At 44.3% G+C, this 27,031-nt stretch overlaps 2 protein-coding genes across 7 annotated transcripts in view; both read right to left on the reverse strand.

The window, feature by feature from the left end:
- Positions 1 to 966: 966 nt before the first annotated feature.
- dpysl4 (dihydropyrimidinase like 4) lies at positions 967 to 15,865 on the reverse strand. 2 transcript variants are annotated; one of them, XM_084342202.1, is made up of 15 exons: positions 15,554 to 15,865; positions 12,858 to 12,946; positions 12,499 to 12,683; positions 12,250 to 12,414; positions 12,102 to 12,163; positions 11,054 to 11,134; positions 10,903 to 10,971; positions 10,428 to 10,548; positions 9,634 to 9,790; positions 6,635 to 6,776; positions 6,376 to 6,460; positions 5,724 to 5,809; positions 5,435 to 5,614; positions 5,122 to 5,287; positions 967 to 5,007 (listed from the first exon to the last, which is right to left on the reverse strand). In XM_084342202.1, exons 1-15 carry the CDS (start codon positions 15,839 to 15,841, stop codon positions 4,916 to 4,918), a joined length of 1,968 nt encoding a protein of 655 aa, XP_084198328.1. In that variant the 5' UTR covers positions 15,842 to 15,865; the 3' UTR covers positions 967 to 4,915. The 2 variants fall into 2 exon arrangements, with proteins under 2 accessions (XP_084198328.1, XP_084198327.1); XM_084342201.1 differs by lacking the exon at positions 15,554 to 15,865 and adding an exon at positions 14,203 to 15,490.
- Positions 15,866 to 18,609: 2,744 nt separating this feature from the next.
- The window catches only part of jakmip3 (Janus kinase and microtubule interacting protein 3), a 23,736-nt gene continuing 15,314 nt past the window's right edge, over positions 18,610 to 27,031 (reverse strand). For 3 of the 5 annotated variants that reach the window (XM_084341930.1, XM_084341929.1, XM_084341927.1), the window contains 14 exons: positions 25,822 to 25,926; positions 25,416 to 25,544; positions 25,234 to 25,317; positions 24,356 to 24,418; positions 23,833 to 23,931; positions 23,642 to 23,740; positions 23,333 to 23,392; positions 22,796 to 22,861; positions 22,434 to 22,502; positions 21,826 to 21,903; positions 21,383 to 21,616; positions 20,676 to 20,741; positions 20,506 to 20,565; positions 18,610 to 20,084 (listed from right to left, as the gene is read on the reverse strand). In XM_084341930.1, the coding sequence (XP_084198056.1) occupies positions 20,515 to 20,565; positions 20,676 to 20,741; positions 21,383 to 21,616; positions 21,826 to 21,903; positions 22,434 to 22,502; positions 22,796 to 22,861; positions 23,333 to 23,392; positions 23,642 to 23,740; positions 23,833 to 23,931; positions 24,356 to 24,418; positions 25,234 to 25,317; positions 25,416 to 25,544; positions 25,822 to 25,926 (1,203 nt within the window). In that variant the 3' untranslated portion in view covers positions 18,610 to 20,084; positions 20,506 to 20,514. The remainder of the gene's footprint in view (positions 20,085 to 20,505; positions 20,566 to 20,675; positions 20,742 to 21,382; positions 21,617 to 21,825; positions 21,904 to 22,433; positions 22,503 to 22,795; positions 22,862 to 23,332; positions 23,393 to 23,641; positions 23,741 to 23,832; positions 23,932 to 24,355; positions 24,419 to 25,233; positions 25,318 to 25,415; positions 25,545 to 25,821; positions 25,927 to 27,031) is intronic. The other 2 variants (XM_084341931.1, XM_084341928.1) reach the window with 1 other exon arrangement.

Consider the following 27,031-nt stretch of genomic DNA (forward strand, 5'->3'; position numbering starts at 1 on the left):
AGTGGGAGGAAGACTGAGAAAGGCATCTGCGCCTCTTGAGTTGAGACACCCAGTAATCCTTCCTAAAGATGGCGCTGTCACAAACCTCATCATTGCACATCATCATGACAAAATACAACACCAAGGCAGAGGACAAACTCTCAATGGACTAAGAGCCAACGGTTACTGGATAGTAGTAGCCCAACACATCAGGCAGTGTGTATATTGCAGGAGGGTGCGTGCACCGCCAGAGGAGCAACGGATGGCGGACTTACCGAGTGACCGCGTTGATCCTACACCACCGTTCACTTACTGTGGCATGGACGGCTTCAGTCCCTTCCACACCAAGCAAGGTCATAAGGAAAAAAAACCTCCTCTTCACATGTCTTTGTTCCAGGGCAGTGCACATAGAGATGTTGGAGGATATGACGACCGATGCGTTTATCAATGCCTTACGATGCTTTGTTGCTATCCATTAGACACATTAGATCGGACCAGGGTACTAACTTCGTGGGAGCGAAAAATAAAATGGCAAAGGCTATGAAAGAACTCAATAAGGAAAGAGTGGCTGCATACCTGGCAGACAATCAGTGTGACTTCCAGATGAATACACCTCACTCAAGTCACACTGGAGGCGTCTGGGAGCGCCAAATCAGGACAATGAGAAGCGCACTGAGCACAGTCCTTGCCAACAGTGCTGGGAGGTTGGACGATACTTCCTTAAGAACATTCTTTTATGAAGCTATGTCCATTGTAAATAACCGTCCACTCACTGTCGATAACATCAGCGATCCCACAAGTTTGGAGCCACTCACGCCAAATCACTTGGTTACAATGAAATCTTCTGTTCCACTCCCTCCACCGGGAAAGTTCATCAAGGAAGACCTGTACACTTAAAAACGGTGGAGAAGGGTTCAATATCTGACTCTGTTATTGTTATTATTTGTCATCTGTTAGCATGTTGGACAAACAGACATCTCACTCTGCTGAGTTTCACTTCACAGTTTATTCATGCAGCTCTTCACAACTGGAAGAAGTTTTACATTCACTACAGGAACAACAACAACGACAACAGATGCACCGTCTCCATGGTAACCACTCCTCATATACACACTGCACATGATCACTGCATTTACAAAGAGTTCATGTCGTCCATGTTTGTCCAGCGCATCTGTAAGGACACAAAAACAACCGACTGCTAAAGAAACAGTTCAGCCTGCAGGGACACAGCCGCCATGTTGGAGCTAATCTGTACTACAGAGTTTAATAAGGACGCCATGTTGGAAGCTGTTCATAGCAGTATGTTGTTACTATAGCAACAGTGTGGCACCAACATGGCCGCCATGGGCTGAACTGAGTGCTACGATCACTGATGCTAACACTGTCAGGATACAAAAACTGTAAAAAATACAAAATGGTCATGGTATCAAATGAAGCCTTTACTAATCAAAGACAGTTAATAAAAATCCCTTCAGAGGTCACCAGAGGTCACAGAGCAGGAGGGGGAGGGGCTACAGCCGCTCGGACCGCGGATGTATTAAGAGACAGTTGATCGCTGGGCGTGTTGGTGAGCTGACGGTCAGTTTGGTCTGTTTAGAGATCAAATCTGTGCAAAATCTGATCAGTCCTTCTTGTTTATATCTGAGGTCATGAAGTTAATTCTACCAATCAGCATGCTTGATTTACCTGTGTGGGCGGGGCCAGCAGGAGAAACTCAACACTAAAGCCTCAGTCTACAGGAACAGCTGCTCTTGCCAATCTGAGGATAAATTTGGTCTGGGACCTCGTCTGGTACCGGTGTTGGGTCCAGATCCACTGTGACGGGTTTACATGTTATTATGGATCCACTGGTTTCCTTGAGTAGCTCTGCCCTACTCTGCTCTGATTGGCTTACCCTGGTATTGTTATGCTTAGCCAGTTTAGATGAAACCACAATGAGTCAACTGAAACAGGTGTGATAGTTTGGACCTGGATGATTACGTCAGGACTTTCACAACAGCCAATGAGAGATTCTGGAGCAGTTGACGTGTTGCTAAGCAACAGTAAACATTCTAGCTCTTGAGGCTAACATTAGCTGGACAGCCGTGTTGATGGCGTCTCACTGAACCTTTTTCTCATCCAGACTGGTTTAGTATTAACGTTACAGACGCGAGTTGTTTCACCTCATCAGTCTCCATTTTGTTTCCATCTGCTCATGGTGAGGTGCTGCGTCATCTTCATGTGTGTGACATCACAGAGGAGTCTGAGCCCACGGACACAAACCTCCCCACGAGTCCAGTATCCAGTTCTCAAAGTACATCCACGGTCAGATCAGGCTCTGGTTTTTTTAATGTCAGTTGGCGTCACATATTTCTGGGGGCGGAGTCAGTGTGTTCACTTCCTGTAGGGGGCGTGGTGTTGAAGGGATTGCTACTTGCAGGCTACTGCTGGATTTATTAGCACCATTTATCAGATGATGTTCGCAAAAAGTTGGATGTGTCAGTCTGAAAGTTTCATGTTGGTTTATCAATTATTTCATCAATAATAACTCAAATTAACTGTATCAATAAATCAGAGAGTAAAAGATTGGTCCCGACAGGACTAACCCTTCAGTCAGTCGGACCAATAGAAACACTGATCAGGACTGAACACGTTTATCTACCACAGACTGATGAAGTTATATCAGAACAGATTTATATTATTAAAGATTTAAAGTGGTTCAGATTGAGATCAGATAACAATTATTATTATTATTATAACAGATAATAAGAGTGATATGGACCAGGAATAATTATATTATCATGAGATGTTACAGGGTTCATATTAATGACTTCAGGACCACATAAACTAATTTACAATGAACAGAATGAGTTCTGTTTTTTATTGTTCTGGGATGTCTGACAACATAAAGGGACAGTGGGCCCAGTATGACGAGTGTACTGGTGGTGTCTGATGATGAAGTGATGATGCTGTTAATGAAAGAGCATGAGAGAAAACAGGAAGTTTGATCTACTATTGTGTTTATCAGAGAGTACTACAGAGAATGAGATGAAATGTTATTGTATACACGTTTAGTATGTAGAGTACTTCAAATGACTGTACCAGTATCACTCAGTACTAGTTAAAGTACCACTGTTGTAGGTTCAGTACTAGTTGTCGGGTTGTGGCTGTACCATTGTTGTAACATGCAGTACTGCCTTGGATGAAGTACAGTAGGTGTAGGATTTGTAGTATTTTCAGGGTTGTAATACATGTTTTGTAACATTCAGTACTAGTTGGACGGTAGTACTATGATTTGTATGGTTGTAATCGGGTTCAGTAGTACGTGTAGAGTTGTAGTACCATTGTTGCAGGGTTAAGTACAAGTTGAAGTACGACTGTAGTATTATAAAGTAGTTGTCATGGGTAAAGTACTCGGTGTAGGGTTGTAGTACTGTTGTAACATTCAGTACTACTTCAGATGAAATACAGTAGGATTTACAAATTATAAGCTTGTAGTTCTAGTTGTAGGGTTGTTGTAGGGTTTGTCTGTATATTGTAATTAAGGTGACGTTTTTGTTGGACGAACTAAAACAGTTTGACTCGTTATGTTTTGAATTTGACTCGTTATGTTTTAGACATGACTTGTTATGTTTTAGACATGACTTGTTATGTTTTGAATTTGACTCGTTATGTTTTGAATTTGACTCGTTATGTTTTGAATTTGACTCATGTTTTAGACATGACTCGTTATGTTTTAGATTTGACAGTTTGACTCATTATGTTTTAGACATGACTCGTTATGTTTTTATTTGACTCATTATGTTTTAGATTTGACTCGTTATGTTTCAGATTTGACTCATTATGTTTCAGATTTGACAGCTTGACTCGTTATGTTTTAGATTTGACTCGTTATGTTTCAGATTTGACAGCTTGACTCGTTATGTTTTAGATTTGACTCGTTATGTTTCAGATTTGACTCGTTATGTTTCAGATTTGACAGCTTAACTCGTTATGTTTCAGATTTGACTCGTTATGTTTCATATTTGACTTGTTATGTTTCAGATTTGACAGTTTGACTTATGTTTCATATTTGACAGTTTGACTTGTTATGTTTCAGATTTGACTTGTTATGTTTCAGATTTGACTCGTTACGTTTCAGATTTGACAGTTTGACTTATATTTCAGATTTGACCCGTTATGTTTCAGATTTGACTCGTTATGTTTCAGATTTGACTCGTTATGTATCAGATTTGACAGTTTGACTTGTTATGTTTTAGATTTGACTCGTTATGTTTCAGATTTGACTCGTTATGTTTCAGATTTGACAGCTTGACTCGTTATGTTTTAGATTTGACTCGTTATGTTTCAGATTTGACAGCTTAACTTGCTATGTTTCAGATTTGACTCGTTATGTCTCATATTTGACTTGTTATGTTTCAGATTTGACAGTTTGACTTATGTTTCATATTTGACAGTTTGACTTGTTATGTTTCAGATTTGACTTGTTATGTTTCAGATTTGACTCGTTACGTTTCAGATTTGACAGTTTGACTTATATTTCAGATTTGACCCGTTATGTTTCAGATTTGACTCGTTATGTTTCAGATTTGACAGTTTGACTTGTTATGTTTCAGATTTGACTCGTTATGTTTCAGATTTGACAGTTTGACTTGTTATGTTTTAGATTTGACTTGTTATGTTTCAGATTTGACTCGTTATGTTTCAGATTTGACAGTTTGACTTGTTACGTTTCAGATTTGACCTGTTATGTTTCAGATTTGACTTATGTTTCAGATTTGACTCGTTATGTATCAGACTTGACAGCTTGACTCGTTATGTTTCAGATTTGACTCGTTATGTTTCAGATTTGACAGTTTGACTTGTTATGTTTCAGATTTGACTCGTTATGTTTTAGATTTGACTCGTTATGTTTCAGATTTGACCCGTTATGTTTCAGATTTGACAGCTTGGTTCTTTAAGATAAGGATGTGATGTTGGATCGTCCACCAGGCGGTGCCACGATCCTCTGAGTAGAGCGGCGAGGAATGTGGTCATCAACCTGAGCTCCTGCAGAGAAGAAGAAGAAGAGTGATGGTCATACTCAGCTGCTGTATGTGGTCGTTTACTCAGAATGCAACTCATCAGATTGTTGATCAGAATACTGTCATCTGTGAACACTACCAGCCAGGGTGAATCCTGATTGGTGGAGGTTGCGGGAGCCAGTCAGGGCTTTTGGACAGGGGGACCCCCTGGTGGTCGGAGTGGGTGGGACCGATTTGGTCATACTGATGACATCATGGACTGGTCCATCATAGTTTCCACGGGGGACGCCACGAGCCTCAGCCATCTGAGATGAGGAGAGAAAATGTCTGAGAATGACCTCCTGATGAACTGATCAATGAGTTAACTGATCGACTTGTTCATCAATCAGACTGCAGCTGAACCTGTTAACAACCTGTTAGGTGGTTTACTTGTAAAACAGGTGTTTAGTCACCTTGCTGCGGGCTCTGATCCTCTTGTAAACGGCGTCGGGGAACGCCTTCCTGGGGATGAAACGTCCTGAACCTTCAGTCACGTTCAGTTTTCCGTCCTCCAGAACGACTCGACCTCCACTGATCACCACCGACGCCACGCCGCGAAACTCCAAACCCTCCAAGATGTTCACATCCACCGTCTACACACAGACAGGGAGCATAAGGAGGTGCAGCTAATGATGATCAATGATGGGTTTTGATTATGGATGATGAGGATGATGACGAGGATGATGATGAAATTGGATTCACCAGGTTATGAGTCTTTGCAGAAACAGTTCGGGTCTCCTTTGGGTTCCAGACGACGATATCGGCGTCTGATCCGACAGCGATCCGTCCTGAACACACAGAGGCACATCAGATATCTGACATCCGTTTACAGATGGTAAAACTTTCAGTTACAGTGAGTTTCCACCTCAGGCTGAGAAAAAGATGATGAATCACAGTTAAAGGATAACTACCATTTTTTACAACCTGTACTTTATTTCTAGCAAAATATATGATCATTTACTCACCCAGATAACTTTGGTTAGCGCCGATATATCCATATAATTCGAGTGACGGGGCAGCGACACACAGCCTCTATATAACGCATTATCTGTCACGAAACTAGTTCATTTCACCAATATTTTGTCATGATAAGCTAGCGCTATTCCCCTCTGAGTCCGGGCTCGTCTGTTATCAACATCCGGGGTCAAACTAGCAGTAGCAGCTACAGGTAAACAAGCCGGCTGTCGCGGGTGCACGCGCAGCTCAGAGACGACATCTTCCAGGTCAGAGGTAGTAGGTCAACCTACAGACCCCGGTTATCTGGGTGAGTAAATGATCATATATTTTGCTAGAAATAAGGTCCAGGTTGTAAAAAGCGGTAGTTATCCTTTAATGTCCTCAGACTGACTGATACCTTTACGTGGGTAAATGTTGAAGAGTTTGGCAGCATTGGTGCTCGTTACAGCGACAAACTCGTTCTCATCCATCTTCCCCATAGACTGCAGGACACAGGATGACAAAAATCAAGATACAAGGTGAGGTGGTGTCAGCAGGAAGAAGCTGCTCTGTCTCAATGTGAAGTTCATCCTGTACTCCAATACTTCAAGTGAAGTGGAAACTTTTTTATAGTTTAAAGTCATTCACATTTGTACGGTTACATAAAGTTTTCTCACCACAGCTCTGTCCCACACCACAGACATCCTCTCCTCGATCCCATTGGCTCCCTCTGGGATCAGAGTGAAGTCGTCTTTACCCACAGCTTTCTGAGCGGTGGAGAAGCTGGCCTGAGCGCTGGACGTCACCTGGAGGTCTCCACTAGAACAAAACACACACAAGCACCTGTCAGATTCACCAGGGGTCCGTTTCACAAAGCAGGTTCAACAAACTCTGAGTCTAACCTTGAACTCTGAGTTGATCTACTCTGAGATAGAAAACTCTGAGTTTTCGGTTCCAGAACAGCTGATTTGAGTTAGTTTGATCAACTCGGAGTAGTTTCACCTGGAGTTAAGCGCGTGCGCCACAAGTCTAAAAAGACAGCGTCAATGGAGCCCCGATTCGACGAGTCACCATGGCAACGGAGAAGAGGAGGGCTACGTTTTTTTTTATTAATGCGCTCATACGGTGAGTTTGAGCACGTTTTTAGAAGGAAGTGTAAGCAGCTTAAGATGAAACATAAAAACATTGTTCAAACAGGTGAGACCGGCATAATCTCACGGGGTACCTCATTTTGATCATGTTTTACATTGTAAAGTAAATATTAAGTGGCTGTTTGACTGTACAGTTGTTTTATCCCCAACATAATGCTGTTTTCACACACATAAATGTATTCCCATCTATATCATGTTCTGTTAAAGAATTAAGCCTATTTAAACTAACACAGACTTCTACTCAGCCAACAGAAAGAAAGCAGATGCCCGCAAAACGGGTGGTGGCCCAGCACCGCACCTCTAACAGAGGCAGAGGAGCTGGCCCTAAGCCTGGAGGGAGCTCATCCTCTGAGCTCACCCCCCAAGACACAAGTGCTTTAATAAAATGTAATATGCCTAGAACTATCTATATATTTTAAGCCTATTCATAAAAATATTTATTTCCCTTTCATGACTTTTTTTTACTTTTGTAAAGTGCTCTGCATCTCCGACGTTGTATAAAAAACTCCCATTTGCAAAAAAGCGCAGCGCAACACACACTATCTGCTGGTATGTGAGAGCATGACTTCGGTTGGTAATGTTGGAAATGTAAGGACGGATTAGGTTGTGTTTGTAAATGGTGGACTGTGACGTGAAACGGTACCGCTCAAAAAGATAATTGTCTGGAAATGCAAGAACATCTATGCGCGGTCTGATAATCATCTCCCGACGAGTATTTAATTCTCTGCGCAGTAATGCTGCACCTTCATCCACGGGATCATTATCAAAAGGACACGCCATGGTAGTGAAAATAGTCGCCACCTAATATAACTTCTAATGTCGCCTACTGACTGATTTTTGCAATGATTTTCTCAAAAAACAGACAGCAGAACTATATTACGCCAAAACTCGCCTGCTGACTGAATGAATGAGGAAATCAAATACCGTGTGTGGCTGAAAGAGGGCGGAGACAGAGAGAAACTCAAGGTTTGTTGAGAAAAACCTGGTCCCGACCAGGTTAGGTTCATAGAGTATGTTACCATGGTAACTGACCGAGAGCTTAAGTTACCTCTCTCTGTGAAACAGGCTAGAGTTACCCCTCTTTCTCTGGTTTGAGTTACCTCCCTTTGTGAAACGGAAAACTCAGAGTTTCCCTCATTTCAGGGTTAACAGACTCAGAGTTTTCACTAAACCTGCTTTGTGAAACGGACCCCTGGAGTCTTACTAACCATACTAACAATCATACTCACCATACTAACAATCATACTAACCATACTAACAATCATACTCACCACACTAACAATCATACTAACCATACTAACAATCATACTCACCATACTAACAATCATACTCACCACACTAACAATCATACTCACCATGCTAACAATCATACTAACAATCATACTCACCATACTAACAATCATACTCACTATACTAACAATCATACTAACAATCATACTCACCATACTAACAATCACACTCACCACACTAACAATCATACTCACCATGCTAACAATCATACTAACAATCATACTAACCATACTAACAATCATACTCACCACACTAACAATCATACTCACCATGCTAACAATCATACTAACAATCATACTCACCATACTAACAATCATACTCACTATACTAACAATCATACTAACAATCATACTCACCATACTAACAATCATACTCACCATACTAACAATCATACTCACCACACTAACAATCATACTCACCATGCTAACAATCATACTAACAATCATACTAACCATACTAACAATCATACTCACCAAACTAACAATCATACTCACCATGCTAACAATCATACTAACAATCATACTAACAATCATACTCACCACACTAACAATCATACTCACCATGCTAACAATCATACTAACAATCATACTAACCATACTAACAATCATACTCACCATACTAACAATCATACTAACAATCATACTAACCATACTAACAATCATGCTAATCATACTAACAATCATACTAACAATCCTACTAACCATACTAACAATTATACTAACAATCATACTAACAATCATACTCACCATACTAACAATCATACTAACCATACTAACAATCATACTCACCACACTAACAATCATACTAACAATCATACTAACCATACTAACAATCATACTCACCATACTAACAATCATACTCACCATACTAACAATCATACTAACAATCATACTAACCATACTAACAATCATGCTAATCATACTAACAATCATACTAACAATTATACTAACAATCATACTCACCATACTAACAATCATGCTAATCATACTAACAATCATACTAACAATTATACTAACAATCATACTCACCATACTAACAATCATACTCACCATACTAACAATCATACTAACAATCATACTAACCATACTAACAATCATACTCACCATACTAACAATCATACTAACCATACTAACAATCATACTAACAATCATACTAACAATCATACTCACCATACTAACAATCATACTAACCATACTAACAATCATACTAACAATCATACTAACAATCATACTCACCATGCTAACAGGGCGGTCAAGTACTGTGGTGTTGATGGGTCAGGGTTAAGAGGCGGGCTCATGACGAAGGCAGCAGCTGTGGCCCAGTCTTTGGACCAATAGTGAGAGCCGTCAGTGGCCAGACCAGCTGTGATTGGCTCCCCATACACCACCATACCTGATGACAGGAGCAGGAGGATGTTTAAACTACAACATCTGTCTGAGCACCTCCCATCCAGTTCTCCACACTCTCAGAGTCCAGGCCTCTTCTCTCTGGAGTCACTTCCTGCTGGTATCGGACAGTCTTACTGATGAGGCCTTCAAATCTGAGCGAAGAACTCATCTTTTCAACCCAATGTTGAATTCCTTTGGAACCTCAGTCCCAGTTATCATTATCTGTCCATATTGGCTGCTCCTCAGTCTCACAGTGGAAGTGCACCACCTCTATGGAGGTGAAGCCCCATCAGGCCCATAAACAGAAGAGGGAGGAGCGGGCTACATGCTAAGATAAGCGGTCTGCATCTTAAAACTGACTGACTCGTCCCTTATAGAGGATACAGAGCTGGAAGATTCAAACAAGTCTTCTGAAACCTCTACAGTGACAGCAGGTGTGGGTGACGTTGTGTTCTTAAGTGACTCGTTAGTGTCTCATGGAGGTCGAGGACTGAACCTGTAGGCTGACGGACCTGGTCCACCCGGTCCTGCCTCAGAATACTATATAACTGAAACAGAATCTAAATCACATTTATAATTAAGGGTGAATCTAATCTGGATTAAAGGACAACATTGAGTACAGACGAGGATGATGATGTCACCTTTCTTCCTGGCTTTGGCGATGACATCAGCAGCAGATTTGCTCATCACCTTGGTAACATACAGCGGACAGTTGGCCTGTTTGGCGATGGTGATGGCCCGATACACCGCCTCCGTCTCCACCTGGTGGACGAAGAAAATGTGATGGGATTACAGGTGTGTTCCAGGTGTTTTACAGGTGTTATTACAGGTGTGTTCCAGGTACAGGTACAGGTGTGTTACAGATGTATTTACAGACATGATTACAGGTGTGTTCCAGGTGTAAATACAGGTGTGATTACAGTCGTGTTACAGGTGTAATAACAGTGGGGTTAAAGGTGTAGTTACATTTGTGTTCCAGGTGTGATTACAGGTGTGTTCCAGGTGTGATTACAGGTGTGTTCCAGGTGTGATTACAGGTATGTTCCAGGTGTGATTACAGGTGTGTTCCAGGTGTGATTACAGGTGTGTTCCATGTATAAGTACAGGTGTGCGTACCTCCTCAGGGTGAGATAGAACGTGTCCTTCAGGTCCAGTGATGCCAAGACAGAGAAGTTTCTTCTGTTCCTGAAACACAAAACAGTTTAAATTCAGTGTGTTTGGTTGAAAAACAGTGAAAGCTCCCGTCTCATTGGTCAGGTTGAATTACCTCATCAATGATGTCACCATTCTCAGCATGGACCTGTGCAATGGCTCCAAGATCCCGGAGGACCCCGAACGCCTCGTAGAGCTGAAGCCATGAAAAGAGGAAGCAGATTCAAAGTAAGATACTGATGTAAGCAAACAACCTGGGCAACAACAACAACAACAACAACAACAACAACAACAACCTCAGCAACAACAACAACAACAACAACAACAACAACCTCAGCAACAACAACCTCAGTAACAACAACAAACCTCAACAACAACAACAACAACCTCAGCAACAACAACCTCAGCAACAACAACAACAACCTCAGCAACAACAACAAACCTCAGCAACAACAACCTCAACAACAACATCAGTAACAACAACAACAACAAAAACAAACCACAGCAACAACAACAACAAACCTCAGCAACAACAACAACAAACCTCATCAACAACAACCTCAGCAACAACAACCTCAGTAACAACAACAAACCTCAACAACAACAACCTCAGCAACAACAACAACAACAAACCTCAGCAACAACAACAACAGCCTCAGCAACAACAACAACAACCTCAGCAGCAACAACCTCAGCAATAACATCAGCAACAACAACAACAACAACAACAGCAACAACCTCAGCAACAACAACCTCAGTAACAACAACAAACCTCAGCAACAACAACCTCAGCAACAACATCAACAACAACAACCTCAGCAACAACAACCTCAGTAACAACAACAAACCTCAGCAACAACAACCTAAGAAGAAAAACAACAACCTCAGCAACAACAACAACCTTGGCAACAACAATAACAACCCACAGCAACAACAATAACATCAGCAACAACAACCTAAGCAAAAACAACAACAACAACCTCGGCACAACAACAACAACAACCTCAGCAACAACGACAACCTCAACAACAACCTCAGCAACAACAACAACAACCTCAGCACAACGACAACCTCAATAACAACCTCAGCAACAACAACAACAACAACAATAGCAACAATAACAAACAAACAACAACATGAATACTCATGAAGGTTTAGCTGACCTGAGAGTCGGAGCTCTGGTATTTGTCTTTGTAAGCCATGAAGAACAGGAAGGAGTTCACACCTGAAACACAAACACAGTTAATACAAAACCAACTGAAGAGAATCTGTTTGTGGCCTTACTGCGATCATTGCACCGTGACCTCTGACCTTTATCTTTGATGAGCGTCTCCAGCTCCTCGTACAGTCCGTCATGCCAGCGCGTGATGTCGAGGTGTAGAGAGAAGTCGCAGCACGCCCTCTCCTCCGCCATCTCCCTCCACTGATCAAACGCTGACAGTAAACTCGTCCCTGGCTCCACCAGCACGTGGTCCACTGTGAACACAACCATCACTGTTGTTACTGCTGCCCTCTGAACCTGACTGATGAGTATTGATAGGTGATTGGTAATAATCTCACTGATCATGGTGGTTCCTCCGGACACGGCGGCTCTGGTTCCCTGGTAGAAGTCGTCGGTCGGGTTCAGGCCTTTCTGAGGAGCCTGCAGGTTGGTGTTGGCGTCGATTCCTCCGGGGATCACCAGCTGACCGTACGCGTCCACCGTCCTCACGCCAGACGGGACGATCAGGTTCTCCCCGATCTGCCTGATCAGGACACAGGACAGGAAGTGTGATGATGTCAGAGACAGTCGAGCCTAACAGGTGGACACTCTACACACCTGGAGCTCAGGTGTTCATGTTGAGTGAACCTAAAGCAAGAAGCTGGTCTGAAGTGACAATAATCAATAATAATCCATATATTCATATATTGATATTTACTTGATGGTCCCGTCTTCGATGTAGACATCAGCATAGAACGACTGGTCGTCATTGACGATCTTTCCTCCTTTGATGATCAGACGGTCGCCCTGGAAACAGGCAGACAGAGAGGATGCTGGGTTTGAAGTTATTGATCTTTAGATCAGTTTGAATGTCTGATCAGACTGAAGAGAAACAACACAGATCAAAGTCAGCTGTTTGACCTCCTGACAGACGAAAGGTGCGATTCCTCAGGTGTTTTTACCTGCTGGTGTGACCTTCAGGGTCCTGATCAAAAATCTGATCAATAAATCCTGTAGTTTACAAAATGGCCGCTGGTCCCCTGACTTTATGCCCTGTCCCTCATCCTGTTAAAGTCATTGATCACTGTGTTTCTACACCGACAGGAAAAAGATCTAATCACATAGTTTTTAAGATATTTTGTGAGACAGGATATATCTGGATATTTTCCCATCATTTGTTTTGTTCAGAATCTCGTTTAAGCCTCACAGATTTATTGTTCTCTACCTGCTCTGTTGGTTTGGTTTGAGAATCAACAACTTCCAATCAATAATCTTTAAAACTTTAGCAGGGTGGGACCATGACACAGAACACGAGCGGTGAGTTTTTACATCATTAACAGAATATTATCGGGTCATATTTCAGTTAAACTGGACAAATCATCAGGACACGACCAAATACACAATCATTTACATTTAGTGACGGATGTTATGGTTGTTGTATTAACGAGGCCGACTCTGATGCCTGCTCCTGCACGACACGCAGACCGCGCCTGCAGCTTGTCAGCTACGGGTACCTGCAAGTCACAATGATCTGTATGAACAGGTGCCGCTCTTTGACTTTGGGACACGCCCACAGTCATGATGTCACATAGGTTAAAATGACATCGAGTGACAGGAAGTGAGGTGACTTTCAGAATAATATAAATGGATCCACATGAAGTCAAGACCAGGCGGTGCTTTAATGTTTTTGATATAAATCTAACGTTTTATTCATAATTATCATTAATCATCAGCATTGATCATTATTATTATTATTTATTGATCTCTCAGCATCACCGCAGCTTCACTTCACGCCTCTTTGAAGACAAGCCTAGCCGAGCCGAACCGGGATTGTCTACAGCAGCTGACTGGTCCGGTCCAGCCCGGATCGGCCCGGGATATCTGATCCAGTTCAGTCTGATCCGGGTCAGTCTCGGTCTGGTTCTATCGGCTGATTGACACGCGGGGCTGCAGCATCCCGCCTCACCGGCCCAGCATCCTCCCTCTCCTCCCCGTTATCCCGGCTCCGCTCAGCTCAGCTAGCTCTGCTCGGCCCGACCCGGCTCGGCACGGGTTCGACCTACCACGGGTCTCGCGCTGCTCTTCTTGGTCTGGAACGACATCCTGATCGATCTGTGATCGGCTGATTGATCCGCTCACACTCACACACACGCTCACACTCTGCTATTGTTGTTTCCGTCACCTCTGACGTCACACTGCCGACAACTCTCTCTCTCTCTCTCTCTCTCTCACACACACACACACACACACACACACACACACACACACGCCTTCCGGTGTGGAGCTTCAAGATAAAAGCCCGGCAGAGTAACATTTGCTTTAAAGCTCTTCAACCAACAACGCAAACAATACGATCACTAATCAATAAAATCAGTATAATCGTTATAATCAGGCAGATCAATCAAGTCCGTTTCTATTGATCCATTTTCTTATTGATCAGCTGTCAGAACTCCGTCTGGAAATCAGCTAATTATAAACTCATTAAACAACCTCAGGTCTGATGAGAGTCTGACGTCATCTCTGTAATTTAATCCAAATTAAACGATCAAAGAAATGAAATAGATCAATACATCCAAACATTTAAACACATAAGCTTCCTGTTCGTGACTTTAAACTCTCTTCTCTGCGAATGCTTTTATTTTGAAAGCACATCCCCGGTAGTAGTTTATGTGCTGTATTCTGATTGGTCGTCGACCTGCTGTGGAGGAGACAGACATGCTGGCGCAGTGAGGAGCTTTTGCCTCATTGATTGATTGATTGATTGATTAGTTCAGTGACTCTTCAGATGTTTCACTAACACAGTATAAATACTTCATCACAGGTGAAGTACAGAAGTACTCTGAGTAAAATGTATTTAAAGTATTAAAAGTAAAAGTACTCGTGATAGATCCTGTCTCATCATTATGATTCTAATAAATATTAGTAATCATGTTTTAATATAAACAGCTGACTTGAGATCTGTAATTATAAATCATACTGAACAGTAATCTGATTACATCTAAACATGAAGTATAAACTGCTGAGTAGTTTAATATAACGTAACAATCATTAATGTGATGGATGTATTGGTTTATAAAGTAACTAAAGCTGTCACACAAATGTAGTGAAGTAGAAATACTCTCTTCAAGAACAGCACATAGGTAAATGTACTTAGTTACTTCCACCACTGACGATACTCCAGTAAATGTAAAAGTTCAGTAATCAAATACAGCTGAAGTCATTAATTATGGTTTTGTTCTGAGATGGTTCAGCCCGTCTGTCAGCTCATCATCTGATCTGAGGTCAGGGTGAAACATTTTCAAACTGATTGATTAGATTTCAGTTTCAGGATCAAAATCAATCAAAGATTCAAAAACATCAATAATCAGTCACAAACCGATGTTTCAATCAAATCAATTTTAAATATATGTGGACCTCTCTCTTGCCGTAGTTTTCTCGGGCGTGTCCTGATGGAAACACCACCGTCCGTCCCGCTCCTCTCGCTGCGTCTCCTCCATCATGGCTGTCACTGCGGGTTCGAGCGGCTCGGCGTCGCTGCGTCTGCGGACTGAACGACTCAAAGTTCAACGTTTTGTTCTCGAACGCTCCCTCGACGCTGCAGAACATCCCGCCATACTTCATCCGAGGACGAGGAGAGTCGGAACCGAGCCGGGACAGGAGAGAGGAGCAGTCGTCCTCCACAGAACACCTCCTTTCAGACATCGTGGACACATCTGAACTGAGACGAGATGAAGAGGAGGAGGAGGAGGAAGAGGAGGAGGAGGAGGAGGAGGGTTGGCTGAAGACCTCAGGCGATAAATGAGGAGACCAGAAGAAGGAGGAGGAAAGGGGGCCATGGAGGGGGGGAGGAACTGTGACCTCAAACTGAGACAGAAAGGAACTGATTAAAGGGAGGAGAGGAGAGGAGGAGGCGAGGGGGAGGGGGAGGAGGAGGAAGAGGAGGCGAGGAGGAGGGGGAGGAACACGAGGAGGAGGAGGAGACGAGGAGGAGGGGGAGGAGGAGGAAGAGGAAGAGGAGGAGGAAGAGGAGGCGAGGAGGAGGGGGAGGAGGAGGAGGCGAGGAGGAGGGGGAGGAGGAGGAAGAGGGGGCGAGGAGGAGGGGGAGGAGGAGGAGGAGGAGGCGAGGAGGAGGGGGAGGAGGAGGAAGAGGAAGAGGAGGAGGAAGAGGAGGCGAGGAGGAGGGGGAGGAGGAGGAGGCGAGGAGGAGGGGGAGGAGGAGGAAGAGGAGGCGAGGAGGAGGGGGAGGAACAGGAGGAGGAGGAGGAGGAGGCGAGGAGGAGGGGGAGGAGGAGGAAGAGGAAGAGGAGGAGGAAGAGGAGGCGAGGAGGAGGGGGAGGAGGAGGAGGCGAGGAGGAGGGGGAGGAGGAGGAAGAGGAGCCGAGGAGGAGGGGGAGGAACAGGAGGAGGAGGAGGAGGCGAGGAGGAGGGGAGGAGGAGGAGGAGGAGGCGAGGAGGAGGAGGAAGAGGAGGAGGAGGTGAGGAGGAGGAGGAGGAACAGGAGGAGGAGGAGGTGAGGAGGAGGGGGAGGAGGAGGAGGAACAGGAGGAGGAGGAGGAACAGGAAGAGGAGGAGGAGGAGGAAGAGGAGGCGAGGAGGAGGGGGAGGAACAGGAGGAGGAGGAGGAGGCAAGGAGGAGGAGGAAGAGGAAGAGGAGGCAAGGAGGAGGAGGAACAGGAAGAGGAGGAGGAGGAGGAAGAGGAGGAACAGGAAGAGGAGGAGGAGGATAATAAGGAGGATGACGAGGTTTAGCTAACAGAACACACATCAGGTTGTTGTTTGAATCCTGTTCATGTTTCCATCAGAACACAAACAGACGACACGATGAGCTCGTCAGAAACAAAGTCCGTTCTGACCTGGAGATTTTCCTCAGCCAGTGTTCCCTGGTGTGTCCTGGTGTTCCCTGGTGTTGCCAGGTGTTCCCTGGTGTGTCCTGGTGTTCCCAGGTGTTCCCTGGTGTGTCCTGGTGTTCCCAGGTGTGTCCTGGTGTTCCCTGGTGTTGCCAGGTGTTCCCTGGTGTTCCCAGGTGTTCCCTGGTGTGTCCTGGTGTTCCCAGGTGTGTCCTGGTGTCCCCTGGTGTTGCCATGTGTTCCCTGGTGTGTCCTGGTGTTCCCTGGTGTTGCCAGGTGTTCCCTGGTGTGTCCTGGTGTTCCCAGGTGTGTCCTGGTGTTCCCTGGTGTTGCCAGGTGTCCCCTGGTGTTGCCATGTGTTCCCTGGTGTGTCCTGGTGTTCCCTGGTGTTGCCAGGTGTTCCCTGGTGTGTCCTCGTGTTCCCTGGTGTGTCCTGGTGTTCCCTGGTGTTGCCAGGTGTTCCCTGGTGTGTCCTGGTGTTCCCTGGCGTTATCAGGTGTGTCCTGGTGTTCCCTGGTGTTATCAGGTGTTCCCAGGTGTGTCCTGGTGTTCCCTGGTGTTGTCAGGTGTTCCCTGGTGTGTCCTGGTGTTCCCAGGTGTGTCCTGGTGTTCCCTGGTGTTGCCAGGTGTTCCCTAGTGTGTCCTGGTGTTCCCTGGTGTTGCCAGGTGTTCCCTGGTGTGTCCTGGTGTTCCTTGGTGTTTCCAGGGGTTCCCAGGTGTTCCCTGGTGTGGCCAGGTGTTTCCAGGCGTTCCCTGGTGTTTCCAGGTGTTAGGGGTGACTAACAGATGGTTTGTCCAATTAGCTGCCTTTAGACGTACAGGTCTGTAGCTGCACCTCTCCAGATGTTTTTGACAGGTAAAGTTGTGCTACAAATGTCGTAGTCTCCAGAGGAGTTGTTAGTGGTTATTGATTGACTGAAGATCATCCTGGCGTTCACAATGACATCATAATGTGACATCACAGCGAGTACTCTGATTGGTTCTGGTCACCAGCAGAACACGTTTCATCTGTAGCTGTCCAACGGGCCATCTCATGTCTCTGCAACACGTCTAGTATTACAACCACAGCCAGAGACCACTGTTCAGGACTGTGTTCACACATCTGTCAGAGTGAAACCATTGGATGTTTCATCAGGACGTTTTCAAGCCGGCATTGTGGAGACAGAACCAGAACCAGAACCAGGTATTTTAAAACAAACGGTGATGTCACAACATGTCTGACCAACATTTACTCTGCTGACAGGACTGCAGAGAGACTCACAGTCCTGTCAGCGCGTGCGCGCACACACACACACACACACACACACACACACACACACACACACACACACACAGGTCAGTGCTCATTACTGCTGATGCGCAGTAAATCTGAAGACGCTGCAGTCTGAACTGGATTTTTTTGCCTGTCACATTCACTTTATCACACACACACACACACACACACACACACACACTCAGTGGACCATAACAAAGTCCGTCTCCATGTTCACATGAAGCTCTCATGTTTTAAACTGAAAGTCACTTCCTGTTAGATTCTCAGAGTGTACATGTACACACAGTGTGTACATGTACACTCAGTGGGTAAATGTACACATATACATATACACAATACGCGGTATGATGTATTCTGTGTCCACCATTTTAATCAGTGATGTCATCAAACTGTCGACTCTTCAGATGTTCAGACTCACAGCAGATAAAAAAATATCATCTGAATAATAAAACAGCAGATCAATTTAAAAGCTGATCAGATTCATTGATCAGTTGAACACTGCAGGAAGATCATTCACATTGACTCCGTCACCAAACATCAGATCAGTTTAAAACAAAATCAAGTTCGTGACACGACAAGATAAAAACATTTCATCCATCATTCACATGTTGACGCGTCCTGATTCTCTGTGGTGGCAGAATAAAGTGAAGAATGCATTAATTCATCATAATCAATAATATCATATCATATATATATCAGTATACATGTGTTTGTGTTGTGAAGTTATTCTGTTATTGATCCTTTACTGTGAAATCTGATCACATGTGAACTGAAACACGTTTATAACCTGCACAACACACACACACACACACACACACACGCTGTCACACACACACACGCTGTCACACACACTGTCACACGCACATACACACACACACGCTGTCACACACACTCTCACACACACACACACACACACACACACACACACACACACACACACTCACTCACACACACACTGTCACCTGCATCGACCTTCAGCTTCGTGTCGCCACATCAGCGTTGTTGTCGTTGACCTTTGACCTCCGGCGGACCTCTGACATCATGAAGAGACGTCTCCATCAGTTTTTGGTCCCTGAAGGTTACTAACTGTAACCTGAGGTCTGTGAGTGAGGCTCCACACTGTGTTCACCTGTTGGCAGCTGGGGCAGCCAATCAGAACAAAGACCTGACGAGAATACTCCATCAATGTCTAATGCTTTCTACTGTGATTCTACTGTGTGAAGTCATCAATCAATCAATCAATCAATCAATCGATCAATCAATCAGTCAATCAGTCAATAGCCACATAAACCAACACGCTGGTCAGTGAACTGTTACCGATCATGTCAACACTGAAGTCAACCAGCTGAGTTTACTGTATGAGTTCAGCTAATGTAGCTAACGATGTTATAAATCAGCTAACAACACTAACAGCAGTCCAGCTAGCTGAGGTAAACTGTATGAAGTCCAGCACCAGGTTGGTCCAGAGGTCAGTATGTTTGTGTGTGTGCGTGTGTGTGTGTGTGTAAGCTAACAGTGGCTAACAGTAGCTAGCCACTGCTAACTAGCTTCCAGTACCTGGAAGCTAGTTAGCATGTTGCCAGTTGTAGTTTTTTGTCCAAAACACAATGTTCATCTGTTGCTGTGGAAACCATCCTTGTCTTCATCCGTGAGGTGTGACGGAGTCCAGAGTCAGCTGACAGCTGGGCTCTGCTTTGATTGGCTGACAGCAGCTGAAGGCCCTCAGCCAATAAACTGCTGGCTCCAAACCTGAGGCCCTGTGAGTCCTGCTGTGATTGGTCGGATCCAGACGGAGCCGAGAGCAGCTGCTGGAGGCCTGTAGACCCTGAGACACATCAACACGATGCCATAGGTTTATATTGATTCTCATGGTCTGGGTGAATACTTGATTCTGATTGGTTGCAGGATGTCAGAGCTACTCAGGTAGTTCCAGTGAAACTGTTCAGCGCTCTACATTATTGTTCTATAGTCTGAATGTAATTATCAACAGTCGGCTCCTTCAGCTCATTGCCTCTGAACACCACAGGGTGGCGCTGTAACACACCAGCTGCAGGAAGTAGCCTACACAGAACACCAGGTGATCATCTCACATCTCATTGGCTGTTCAGCTCTGTACTTCAGTCTGAGCTGAATCTAGTGGACACCTGTTCAGTGGATCCTACAGTGATACTACAGCGACAGGAGACCCGAGTTGGACTTTGTGATGATGCCGAGTACAACATGCCCACCATGTTGCTGTGACTCACCAGTGTGTGTTAGGACCAGAGGATGAAGGCCAAAGAGAAGAAGAGGAACAGGAAGAGAAACTAGAAGAAGAAGAAAACAGCGGAGTCAGCGCTGGCTGACAGAGTTCATGTGTTTCTATGGTGACGGACTGACTGTACATGAATGTGTTTCCACGGTGACGGACATTTACCTTCTCCTCCAGCTCTTTAATCTGGCGTTTCTGTGCTTCTATAACTTCCTCCAGATCCTTGTTCCTCTGTGACACAGACACAGACACACACACACACAGACACACACACAGACACACACACAGACACACACACACACACACACACACACAGACACACACACACAAACACATCATGTTGATCAAATAACAACATGAAACATAAAACACTTGTTGTAGCCATTTCTATGGACGTGATTGTTCTGTTATTATATTGCACTTAAGAATAATTTTATATTGAGAAGTTTAAGTTTGATTATATTTTCAGGACCAGTTAATTCTGTGTTGCATATAAAACAAAAATTATGAATATTAATAGTGAAGCAGTGACGTTTGGAATGGTGAAATCTGATTGGCTGTTTGAATTAGAAACTCAACAAAGCGGTCAGAAGCCACTGGACCTTGGAGCAACACAGTCTTTTGACCTACACTTAGTTAGTGAAGTTTGTAGAAAGTCAAGATCATCAGTTTTTTGTGTACGATGCAAGTTCATCAGTAAACAGGACGAACAAAGACTTTTGGATTCAAGACTTTTATTTTCTGACTTCTGTGTTGAGTGAAAGAACTTTGAGGTCCTCAGCTAGTGAGTCAGCGTTGCTGCACTCATAACACTGTTTACCTGTTGTCTACCTGTTGTCTACCTGTTGTCTACCTGTTGTCTAAATGTTTACCTGCTGTGTGAGCTGCAGTAGTTCCATCCTCTCTCGGAGGATCTGGGCGTCTCTCTCTCTCAGTTCAAACATCACAGTGCGTTTCCATTGGTCCATTGCTCTGCGAAGCCCCTCCCTCTCGTCCTCCGTCAGTGTTTCAGACAGATGTCCTTCCTCCATCTTAAGTCCCTCCATCCTGGACTCGTCTTCCTGCTGCAGAGCCTCAAACAACATGGCCTCCAGCTCCAGGATCCTCTGCATCGATGACAGACATCAGACAAGAACATGTTTGATCTGATCATAAATATTAACTAGTTAATTAATTATTATAATCCCTGCTGTCTGCTGGACCAGTCAGCTTCAGCTTCATCCTGAGTTCTTTGACTTATTTCTGTTTGTCTTCAGTGAATCAGTCACACGCCATCATCATGATGTGTTTGTGTTGTTGGGGTTAGGCTACTCACCTTATGAGCCTGATCCATCGACTGCTTCCTGTAGTCCAGCTCTTCATCCAGGTAACCCTTCTGTTTACTGAACAGATCCTAAAAACAACAACAGAGGTCAAAGGCCTCTGTGTCACACTCACTGGGATTCAAACCAGCAACCTTCAGTTTCCCCCCAACAGCAGCAAATGAATGTCTGTCATCTGAGTTTACACTCACAGAGAGCTGCTAATTGAATCTGTGAATCAATACAACGCAATCACCTCCACCATTTTGACTGTTTTTAGCTGAGGGGTTACCATGACAACGAGCTCCTCCATCTGCTCCGTGTTCACACTCAGCTTTTCAGATCACTGAGGCTTCCTCATGAATTAGAGGTTAACATCCTCGTTCAGATGTATCGATCTCGCTGTCGCCGTCAATGAAAACATAAAACCCCAAAATACAAACTAACTGATGTTACTGTGCAGAAAATAAAACACATGTTGCCAGCAGGTGGAGCTGAAGACATGAGGAGGAAACATCTGGAACACACACATCTGTTTACATCAACACACACACACACACACACACACACACACACACACACACTGTCACATCTGTCACATCTGTCACATTCAGTTTGTTACCTTTTCGCTCTCGATGTCCAACATCTTCTGCTGCAGAGCCGACTTCGTCACTTCAATAGACTCCAACCACTGACAGTCAGACAGGTGGAGACAGACAGACAGGTGGAGACAGACAGACAGGTGGAGACAGTCAGACAGGTGGAGACAGTCAGACAGGTGGAGTCACAGTTTTGAGACATAATGAACTCAAAATTCAGTCAGTTTTCAGTCACATGGTTCACTGAGTTTATATTCACGATTCAACAACAACAACAACCTGCAAATATTCATGAATGAAGTGATTACAGGGAATAATTCCATCCTCAGCACAGGTAAGCAGGTGTGCTCAGATGTGTTCAGGTGTGTACAGGTGTGCTCGTTACCTTCTCTGCCAGAGTGAGCACCGTCCTGGCATGAATTACCACCACCTGTTCCTCATTGGACAGATTCTGAAGAAAAAACATGCAAACATCACGTCAACATCACGTCACCAACATGTAAACAACATGTCACCAACATGTCAACAATACATTAACAACGTGTCAACAACACATCAACGTGTCAACAATACATGAACAACATGTCAACAACACATCAATAACATGTCAATAATACATAAACAACATGTCAACAACATGTCAACAACACACATCAATATGTCAATAACATGTCAACAACATGCAGACAACATGTCAACAACATGTCAACAGCACGTGACCACAGTACACACTTTTACATAAAACATACACTGCTGGTTGTGATGATAGAAAAGGTAGAACAGAAACAGGCAGAACAGAAACAGGCAGAACAGAAACAGGTAGAACAGAAACAGGCAGAACAGAAACAGGTATAACAAACAGGTAGAACAGGCTGGAACACTTTAACATGAAACACACACGTACAAAATAAATTCAACATACACTTACGGCGTTATCTCCCAGAATGTCCAACTTCTTCATCAACTCACTGATGACAATCTCCTGAAGGTACAACAATAAACAGTAATTACTGAGGTGAACTCAGGTGTTTACAGGTGGACTCAGGTATTTACATTTGTACTCGGGTATTTACAGGTGTACTCAGGTGTTAACAGGTGTACTCAGGTGTTTACAGGTGTACTCGGGTATTTACAGGTATTTACAGGTGTACTCGGGTATTTGCAGGTGTACTCAGGTATTTACAGGTGCACTCAGGTGTATTCAGGTATTTACAGGTGTACTGTTACTTACAGTGACTCCCTCCGCCTCACAGTAGATCTGCAGGGGACTGAGGCCTTCTGGGAAATATAGTTGTTGGAAGTTAATGCCAGGTGAGCGTCGCTCCCTCTCCTGAACAGTGAACATGGTTTCCATAGAAACAGAGAGTCAGTCAGTGTTACTGTTTCACCTTGTTGTTGTTGTTTATGTCTGACTGTTGTTACCTCAAGCTCTAAGATCCTGAACTCAAGCAACTCGTTCTGATCTTTGACGTCCTGGATGTCGTTTTTCAGCCGCAGAGCTTCACCGTCCATCTGCCTCACCTGAACAGTGTCACAAATATTAAATCAGGTTTTATGTTTCATATCAACAGTTTTCTTAGCAAAATAAAAACAAAAACATTAACGGTATCATGATTCTTTGTCTCTCTTCTATTTCGGGGACAGTCATGCTCAAAGTTTCAGAATTACAGTTCCCATAATGCTTTGGGAGATGTAACAGGAAGTATAATGCTGCTGTGGAGTCAGTCAGCGGTGAGCTACGTTTATTTTTAGTCTATATGTTTGTTTCCATTCAGTGGGTGCGAATGAGCTGTTAGCAGCTCCTGTCTGCAGTGTACTCATGGATGTAATAGATTACTTTCATACTGAAGAAAAGAGGATGATGCTTTGGGGAGTTCTGCAGAATCTTTGTATCTGATTTCTTAGTGGATTTATGGATGTTAATGTTTCATGTGTTTAACTTCACCTTCTCCACCAACTCCTGATTCCTCTGATACAATGCCTGCTTCTCCTCCACCCACTTCACATCCTGACAGACAGACAGAGAGACAGAGAGACAGAGAGACAGACAGACAGACAGACAGACACACAGACAGACAGACAGACAGACAGACAGCAGTGTCAGCAGCAGTAACTCAACATTATCTACAGTTCTGGGGTCTCATTTATAACCGTGATGTTCACACTAACGGGGCCTGCTGAAAGAGACGTTCGCCCACAGTTGTGATCTATAAAAACTTGAGTTGAGAGTGAGCGCACCTGTACGTAAACTCTCACGCGCGATTATGAAGAAACATCAAAACGGTGTTGTCAGTTTTCATGCACACGAACACGTGAAGTTTGAATCCTACACACTGTTTGATAAACAAGACCTCAGAACTTGACAGACCTGCTCTTTGTTCTACGTTCTACGTTCTAGATCAGAGGTGTGCAGTCATGTACCACAGAGAGCCAGCCCATCACCTGAGCAGGTGATGTCACAGATAAGCTCCTCCCCTCTACCAGATCAGCGGGTGGAGTCTCTGATCTGATTGAGTGAGATATCAGCTCCAGGTACTGTTTGGCTCATTGTGGAACATGATTGGTCACTCTGTTCTACGTTCTACTGTTTGTTCTACCTCTGTCTCGCTCTCATTGGTTCGCCGCCCCTCTGATCAGCATGAAGACACACCCCCTCCACGAGTCTACCTTTGAACCAATCAGAATGCAGAGAATAGTCTCACCTGGTCAATGGACCAATCATATCGCGTGTCTCTGTTTGCTTATTTACAAACATAAAACCTCTTCTGCTCTATTATGAACAGTGTGTGTGTGTGTGTGTGTGTGTGTGTGTGTGTGTGTTACCAGTCCTTGTTGTTTCAGAGCTGACTCCAGATCTGAAACTCTGGTTTCATATCGACTGATTTCAGCCAGCAGCTGCTCTCTGGTCTGAAACACAGAGTAAAACCATCAACCTGTCAGCGCCTTGCTTCAGTACAGATAAGCGGCCCTGGTTGTGGTGCTGCCTTGCTCAGAGGTCGGGTCACCTTGATCTCCTTCTCAGCGTCGTAGTCTCCTCCGCTCGTCTCTGTCAGCAGAGCGTACGCTCGCTGCAGCGCCTGATACTCCTGAGTCAGCTGACGATAACGAAGCTCCGCCTCCTCACGCACACACACCTGAAATACACAAACCAGTCAGACCAGCAACAGAACCAGTCAGACCAGGAACAGACCAGCCACAGAACCAGTCAGACTGATACCCTGTCCCCTCTCCTCCTTATGTATTTAATTGTATCAGAATAAGCGAACCCCAGCCAAACTGTCAGTTTGTGTCTAAATGTAAATGTTTGATTCACAGCAGCTTGTAAAATGTTTCAAATGTGGTGAAGATGATCCAAAGTTTGGTCATATTGAGAGTGTGTGTGTGTGTGTGTGTGTGTGTGTGTGTGTGTACCTCCTCTGGTTCAGTATCTGGAGTTCTGTCAGTGTGAAAGGACAAAGACGATCCATCAGAGTCCACTGACGCTTCTTCATCATAACCATAAAACGTCTCAATGACCTGCACACACACACACACACACACACACACACACACACACACAGACAGTTACTGACATCAGCAGCTTCAACACATCTGTCTGCCAATATTCTCCAATCAATGGTCGACAGACAGAAACACAGTAATAGTTATAGTAGCAGAAGTAGTAGGAGTAGTAGTAGCAGTAGCAGTAGCAGTAGTAGCAGTAGCAGTAGTAGCAGTAGCAGCAGTAGCAGTAGCAGCAGTAGCAGTAGAAGTAGCAGTAGTAGCAGCAGCAGTAGTAGCAGTAGTAGCAGTAGCAGTAGCAGCAGTAGCAGTAGAAGTAGCAGTAGTAGCAGCAGTAGTAGCAGTAGCAGTAGCAGTAGTAGCAGTAGCAGCAGTAGCAGTAGCAGTAGTAGTAGCAGCAGTAGTAGCAGTAGAAGTAGCAGTAGCAGTAGTAGTAGTAATAGTAGCAGCAGTAGTAGCAGCAGCAGTAGTAGCAGTAGTAGCAGTAGAAGTAGCAGTAGCAGTAGTAGTAGTAGTAGTAGTAGCAGCAGTAGTAGCAGTAGCAGTAGCAGCAGTAGTAGCAGTAGAAGTAGCAGTAGCAGTAGTAGTAGTAATAGTAGCAGCAGTAGTAGCAGCAGCAGTAGTAGCAGTAGTAGCAGTAGAAGTAGCAGTAGCAGTAGTAGTAGTAGTAGTAGTAGCAGCAGTAGTAGCAGTAGCAGTAGCAGTAGTAGCAGTAGCAGCAGTAGTAGTAGTAGTAGTAGCAGTAGTAGCAGTAGCAGTAGTAGCAGTAGCAGCAGTAGTAGTAGTAGTAGCAGTAGCATTAGTAGCAGTAGTAGTAGTAGCAGTAGTAGCAGTAGTAGCAGTAGCAGTAGCAGCAGTAGCAGTAGCAGCAGTAGTAGCAGTAGTAGTAGCAGTAGTAGCAGTAGCAGTAGTAGTAGTAGCAGCAGTAGTAGCAGTAGCAGTAGCAGTAGAAGTAGCAGTAGTAGTAGTAGTAGCAGCAGTAGTAGCAGTGGCAGTAGCAGCAGTAGCAGTAGAAGTAGCAGTAGTAGCAGCAGTAGTAGCAGTAGCAGTAGCAGTAGTAGCAGTAGCAGCAGTAGCAGTAGCAATAGAAGTAGCAGTAGTAGCAGCAGTAGTAGCAGTA

The sequence above is a fragment of the Pagrus pagrus genome (genome assembly GCF_965226575.1).
Source record: "Pagrus pagrus genome assembly, chromosome: 21".
Lineage (NCBI taxonomy): Eukaryota > Metazoa > Chordata > Actinopteri > Spariformes > Sparidae > Pagrus > Pagrus pagrus.

Coding starts and splice junctions, on each gene's coding strand:
- dpysl4 (XM_084342202.1), bottom strand. CDS start 15,841: ATGTCTGAAAGGAGGTGTTCTGTGGAGGACGACTGCTCCTCTCTCCTG. Junction 12,415..12,498: donor CGGAGGAACCACCATGATCA/GTGAGATTATTA, acceptor TTGTGTTCACAG/TGGACCACGTGCTGGTGGAG. Junction 9,791..10,427: donor CGCCAAAGCCAGGAAGAAAG/GTGACATCATCA, acceptor TCCTGTCATCAG/GTATGGTGGTGTATGGGGAG.